Source organism: Pteropus alecto, unplaced genomic scaffold (genome assembly GCF_000325575.1).
Source record: "Pteropus alecto unplaced genomic scaffold, ASM32557v1 scaffold44, whole genome shotgun sequence".
NCBI classification, from domain to species: domain Eukaryota; kingdom Metazoa; phylum Chordata; class Mammalia; order Chiroptera; family Pteropodidae; genus Pteropus; species Pteropus alecto.
Window position 1 is genome coordinate 4080165 of NW_006436812.1, and position 6936 is coordinate 4087100.

General features: G+C 36.7%; 1 protein-coding gene and 1 non-coding gene across 2 annotated transcripts in view; one reads left to right on the top strand and one right to left on the bottom strand.

Annotated features, from left to right (window-relative positions):
• Positions 1-6936, top strand: part of CREBBP (CREB binding protein) — a 121397-nt gene that overhangs the window by 87791 nt on the left and 26670 nt on the right. Inside the window, 3 exon segments of the mRNA XM_006913877.3 lie at positions 3755-3873; positions 4709-4948; positions 5391-5479. Coding sequence (XP_006913939.1) covers positions 3755-3873; positions 4709-4948; positions 5391-5479 — 448 coding nt within the window.
• On the bottom strand, positions 6208-6326 carry LOC112481647. The gene has a single exon (XR_003046984.1). It is a non-coding gene; the product is annotated as a 5S ribosomal RNA (ribosomal RNA).

Genomic DNA, 6936 nt, shown 5'->3' on the forward strand with positions numbered 1-6936 from the left:
AGGAATACAGGAGGCAAGTAAGTGAAGATGTTTTGGGTTCCAGACTGTAAAGATGAGCAAGCCTCACAGTACAAATTGGGTGGAATTTATATGAGATGTATCCAAAAAGTAAGGAGGTAGTAGGGCATCAGAAAATTGTCAGGTGACTGTTGGAAATGTAAAACGGGGCTCAGGAAGGTCAGTGCTGCAGGTTTTACATTTGTAAAAGATGGCAGAGAAATGTTAGTCTGTTATTGTGTAGTTTTGCCACTGGAAGGAACCCTGGAGTATATGGAGTATGGCAGTTCTGTAAATTTTGGTTTCAGACTTATATTCCTAAAAATTGTGGACTCCAGAGAGTTTTTGTTTGTGTGGATTATCTATTGCTGTTTACTCTATTTGCAAGCAACGCTGTTACCGCTATTAGAAATTTTTAAAATATTTAATTCATTTAAAAATAACAAAGCTGCTACATGACACCCATAAATAACACATTTTTATAAAAAATAACTTTTCCAGAACGAATGTAATTAGTAAGTGTAGTGACATTGTTTTTGTATTTTGTGACTCAGAGAGTTAAGTGAACACAGCTGGATTCTCATATCTGCCTCTGTCTTCACTATTGTATTACATTGTTTGGTTGAAGTACATGAAATGAGATTCCAGTCTCACTTAGGTAGTTGGTAAAGGGAGGAATAATAGCCTTTTCAAATAATTGTTAATGTTCTTTTTTGATGCTACATCAAAACTCAACATGTGGAAGTTTCTTAAGGATTAGTTGCAGTGTGAAATCTGAATCTTTAGCACTCAGTTTTTCGTATTCTGACATTAGAATCCATTTGTCTGTTTTGTACTTCGAATGGATCTTATACCTTGCATGATTCTTTATAACATGATCCTTTGGTCATCTTGGAATTTGGCTCACTGAATTATGCAGATCTTCCAAATATTGACATATTTCACTGTGTAATATTTTTTTAAAATCACATTCATTAACATCGCTAAGAATCTTTCAAAAAGTCTTATAAATTTTGAGAAGCTGTCAAGCTCTCATAGTAGATACAAGTTTTTCAAAATTCTAATTTTTATTAAGAGTCATTGGCAACATATACTGTTAGTTGTCCTTGAAGTAACTGACCCACTTTGTTCATTTCTGAGAAACTGCTACATACCCAGATCTGAATAACAGTACATTGTCTCTCAGTCATTCTTCTCATTTTTATGTGTTTCGTGAAAAAACAAAACAGTGACTTTAGCTCTCATTACTCAAAACAAGTGTTTTCTCTCAAGACAAGCATTGCATGCAGCAGAAGTGCTTTATTGCCACCTTCTTATTTTGTCATACAGGATAAAAGATATGTAGCCGAGGGTTGAGGTTTAACAAAAGTAATAATTTTTACTACTTCATTAAGGATATTCTTAAGTGCAAGTAGCATTTTTCCCTGTGTGTGCATCGTAGCAGTGAAGGTTGCAGTGACTACTAAGTTGGGTTTGGTGTGGCTTCCATGCTAGGAATTTTATTCCCTGCTGCTTGTGCCCCATCTATGCAAATTTCAACACAGCACAAAAAGGCAAATAATGACTTACTGTTATCGCGAAAGGTGTTTTATATTATGGAAATAAATTTGATTTCACAGAACTCTAGAAAGGGCCTAGAGCAGTGCTAGAACTTCTGTGACAGTGTTATGTGTCTGTGCTCCCCATTATGGTGGTCACCAGCCACATGTGGCTCCTGAGCACTTGGAATGTGACAAGTGTGACTGAGGAAGTGAATTCTTTATTTTATTCAGTATTAATTCATCTAGCTTTAGCCACATATGGCTGGTGAGTACCATATTAGACAGCACTGGGGTCTCCATGGTGTCTGTAAACTATGCTTCAAGGACTGCTCATGTGCACCATGCTGGTTGTATAGAGAAGGCACACCACACTCATCAGTAGCAGAGTTTCAAATATAGCTCTGACTTCTACTTCTGCTCATTTGGTATCTTATTACATCAATGTAGTAAAGACAGGAATTTGAACATGCTTCTTCCTTGGCATAGATATTGAACAAATTTTTGATGAAGGGATGAAGGAATGAACAATCTCCCAAAGTAGCTACATGTGAGACCATGTCACTTTGATACCACTAGGGAGGTGATGAGGTCTAGAGCAGGGTCAGCAAACTTTCCCTGGAAAGAGCCAGACTGTAAATATTTTAAGCTTTGCATATCATAAGGTTTCTTTTTCAATTATTCAACTCCGCATTGTAGGGTGAAAGCTGCCACAGACAACATCTCAGCAAATGAACACAGCTATGTTCCAAAAAAGTTTTATTTTTGGAGAGTAAAATTTGATATTGTGTAATTTTCACATATCATGACATACCGTTCTTTTTTCCCAACCATTAAAAAAAAAACATAAAAATCATTCTAACCTCACAGGCCTCACAGAGGTGGGTGGCTAGACAAATTTGGCCTGTGGGTCAGAGTTTGCTGACTCCTAGTCTAGAAGAATGAAAAATCTGTTAATTAAATAATTGTTTTCTTATAAAGAAAATGGAAGAAAAGGTTGCTGAAAGCAGGATTCACATGTTTGTTTCCAAGGGGAATGTCCATTGGGGAGCTCTGCACTGGGGTGTTTCACATGCTCACTGACTTGCAACCGTCCCAGGTCTAATGCAGTCAGTTGTCCCTTTTCCACAGGAAGTCAGTCAGGAAACTGGGCAGTCTTTGGCTATAATGGCAGTAAACTCTTGAGAAACTTCCCAGTGCCATAGTTTTTATCTCTCAGTATACTCGATGCATGCTACTTCCCAACTGGAACTTTAAATGTTTATGATATTTTAATCTGATTTTTAAATTACAGTTTACCACATATCTGTTGTAGAAAGTCTTTTCAAAAACACACACACACAAAATTTTGTTAAAAAAGAAATCTCAGATCACTTATGACCCAAGTCATCAGAACATCTTTGCTGTATTTGTCTCTATTCAGTCATTTTTTTATCTTCCAGGAATGTGTGTGAGAGAGGTGGGATCATAACACACACACTACTGATTGGCCTGCCTCTTGCCTTCAGAGGTTTTTGTGCACATTTTTCCATGTCATTAGAACTCATTTGGGTTTTGTATGAATGTACTATCTTGAATGTATTTGGCAGCTAGTGTTTGTCCTTGGATCAGTGACAACAGAAAGTGTATTAGGAAATGGGATGGCTGATAAATGGGCATTGGTAAATGTGGGAGGGAAAAATACTTTTTCTTATAGCTCTATCATTGTACACATTTGTGAGGTTGTAAGACAAAACCATTTGTCTCAGGTGGTCTGAGTTTACTTTAGCCAAGGACAGGAAAGTTTCATCAGAGGAGGAAAGGTTCTTTCCAGTGAAATGCCTTTATTACCACCATTTGATCAATGAAGCAGATTCAGGAGTGAGCTTCATTTTCTGTTCCAACACAATTTTAACATTGGAACTCTCTCATTGAAGAAGCAAACTTCCAAACTTCTCCTTCTCCATGTGGTATTTTGCCCCATAACTTGATGCAGTTTTTAACTTTTTTTTTTTTTTTTTTAAAGCCTACAGCACTTGGTTGGATGGAGTTTTTAAAAACCCCAATATTACTGTTTTTAGAAACACTGAGTTGCAGCTTTAGAATGTTCGTTGACTCTGCTGAATGAGAGAATGCTTCAAGGCTGGGAGGGAGATGAATCAGACTTCTCTGAAATGTCGTGGGGGAAGAGTCTGAGTTCCTTGTAAATAGTGTCGTTTCCTGATGTTTTCTAACTGTAGTCTTTAAGCCGGAGGAGTTGCGCCAGGCTCTTATGCCAACCCTAGAAGCACTGTATCGACAGGATCCAGAGTCCTTACCTTTTCGGCAGCCTGTAGATCCCCAGCTCCTAGGAATTCCAGTAAGTTATAACTTTATCAGTATAACTCATGAATATCCATGTTTTATTTCTTAAAATTGGATAAAATAACGAGACTTGTTATAAAGATTTTTCTCCTAATATAAAAAAGTTTTCTCTCAAAACGATAATACATCTTTGTCTTACATATTAAAATGTGTGTTGTCTTACTGAAATGTGTGTTTCCTACCTGTTCTGTGAAGCCCCAGGGTCCATGGAGGGGGCGGTACGTGAGTGGGGAGCAAGCCCTGGGTACACTGCCCATGTGCTTTGGCACACAGCTTTATAGTTGGGGTTTTGTGTAAGACTTTCTATAAAGAATGGATATAAAGAATTGGTGACCATCAGTTATAAAAGACATGGGCCTCTCACTCTTTGATATCCCTGGGTAGTCTTACAAAGGCCATGCATACGCAACAGAGCCATTAAGCATTGTTAACTGTTTTTGTTTTTGGCTTGGAATTTCATTTTGCTTGCTAGGACCAAGAGTGAATCTCTAGAAAAACATATTGTCTGGTGAATTTGGTTACCTTTATAATTCAGTGCATTAAAATTCCATTTTTTCTATTTTATGTTAAAAAGCATCTTATTAAACAATTTTAATTTTTTTAACTTTGCTTTTGGAGTAATTTGATCACACTTGAAAATATTAATTATAATTTTACATAGTAAAATCAGAAGATCAGAAGTTTTCTTTTCAATTCCCATTTCTTACTATTGAGAACAGAAGTCGTTCTGGTACTTTTTATATTTAATTTATTTTAAGATAAAGCTGCCAGATAAGGCTGGCACTTGGAATCTGGGGTATCCACTAGATTGAGACTCTTTTGTCTTTGAGGATTACTTTGACATTGTGAAGAACCCCATGGACCTTTCCACCATCAAGCGGAAGCTGGACACAGGGCAGTACCAGGAACCCTGGCAGTACGTGGACGATGTCTGGCTGATGTTCAACAATGCCTGGCTCTATAATCGCAAGACGTCCAGGGTCTATAAGTTCTGCAGTAAACTGGCAGAGGTCTTTGAGCAAGAAATCGACCCTGTTATGCAGTCTCTTGGATATTGTTGTGGACGCAAGGTATAGTTTAAACTTTTTCTGGAAAATGAACTTTTGTGGTTAATCCAGCCAAAAAGGGTACAGCAGTATGATGATTTGATAGACTCAACATTTTGGCCACACCTTTATGCTAGGAAGTACCCAGATAGTCTGGTCTTTTCTAAAACAATTGATTTCCTAAAACAATGTAATGGGTGATCAAAGCAAGAGATATATATTGGGGGAAGATGCTGAGTTAAGCATTTCTGACTGCCCCTGTCTCTATTCATGTATTTATAATAAATGTCTCAGTAATTCTGTCACATCGTATCCAAAAAATGTCTTTAAATAGCTATGAAGATGGTTAGAAAACTATTCAGTGTACTAATAATTTACTAGCTGAATCTAATCCTCTGTAGTGGACAAGAATGTTGCATGACAATGAATGGGATATATTTTTAGTATTTTTCCTTTGTTTTTGCAGTATGAGTTTTCCCCACAGACTTTGTGCTGCTATGGGAAGCAGCTCTGTACAATTCCTCGCGATGCTGCCTACTACAGCTATCAGAATAGGTAAGCATTGAGCAGTTTCCTGAATTACAGGACAAAAAGAAGGTCTTAGGGCAAGGCATGCTTGTCTGATCATCGCCCAGGTACATTATTTCTTTCTCAAAGTTCCAATGAAAGGAACCACAATTTTAGTGTTTCTCAGTCACTCAGGCCCACAGTCTCTTAAAGTATGTTTTTACAGTATAAAAACTAAAGCTCAAAACTGCTTGTTGCATAACTAGGATAGGTACATTCTTATAAATTCTTTAAAGAACGAGTTTGGAGTTGAGAGTAAAAAAAGTTGACAGTGCCTTTTTCAGGACATAAATAAAGTTGAAACATTGTACTCCATCTGTAAATATTTGCCTAGATAATTTGGCCTGGACGGTCTGATGGAGAGACAGACTTGCATTAGTGCTAATTCGTTAAAAAAATAAAAACCATAGACTTTGTTTTTTAATTAGTAACACAATACAGAATGAGATCTGGCGTATTTATTGAGTTCAAGAGAAACCGCCCTAGTATAAGATGGCCATTTTAGATTTTGTGAGTAGTAGATGTGCTTGAGAAATATTTGCCATTCTCTTCAAGTATTGACGGCTAAAGAATAGATCTCCTATCTTAAGTAGAAGGAGAATGAAAATAGTATTTTATTTTTATTTATTTATTTTTTTTAGGCGAGGCAACCCTTGGTTGATCTCACAGATTGCAAGGACCTTTTCAGCTTATAATCCCTTATTTTTTATTTTTTACGCCTACAGCACCTGGTCTTCCTAGGTGGTCTCCCATCCAAGTACTAACTAGGCCCGTCCCTGCTTAGCTTCCGAGATCAGACGGGATCGGACTTATTCAGGGTAGTATGGCCGTAGACTGAAAATAGTATATTTTGTTGTTGATTTCCCACACAAATATAACTTTCATAGTTTGGTGGTTTTGAAAATTAGGTTTATTTACATCTATTGATTAAAGTGGCCACATGTTGCCACAGCACTAGAGCATTATGCTTTGAAGCGCAGGTTGTAAATCTTGGTCAAATTCAGTTATGTTGCCTCCATTTTATGAATTAGGCAACTAAATTCTTTATGTGACCCAGAAGAAGCTTAATGGCTCCTCTTCGTCTTTAGGTTCAAATATTAAATGTCAGCATTAGAGTTTGATTTAATTGTTTTGATCTTGTTTGCTTATAGTAATTACATATGTTCTAATATTCAAAGAAGGTAAGTAGAGGGCTTTTTGTGATTTGTTTAGAGGTACATGTACAGGCCTGAATAATTCGGAATTTTAAAATTATTTTTCTTCCAATTATTTTTTAATTATTTTAATTTTTAAAAATCTAATGACATTCAAGATTATTGATAACTCCCATCAAAATTATACTTTAAGAAAACCTCCTGATCTAAAAAGGTCTCAAGAAAAAGTTTCTAAGCCTTGCCCAGCTCACTGTTCCCAGTAGCTTTCAGTATAGTAACATGGGAAAAGAT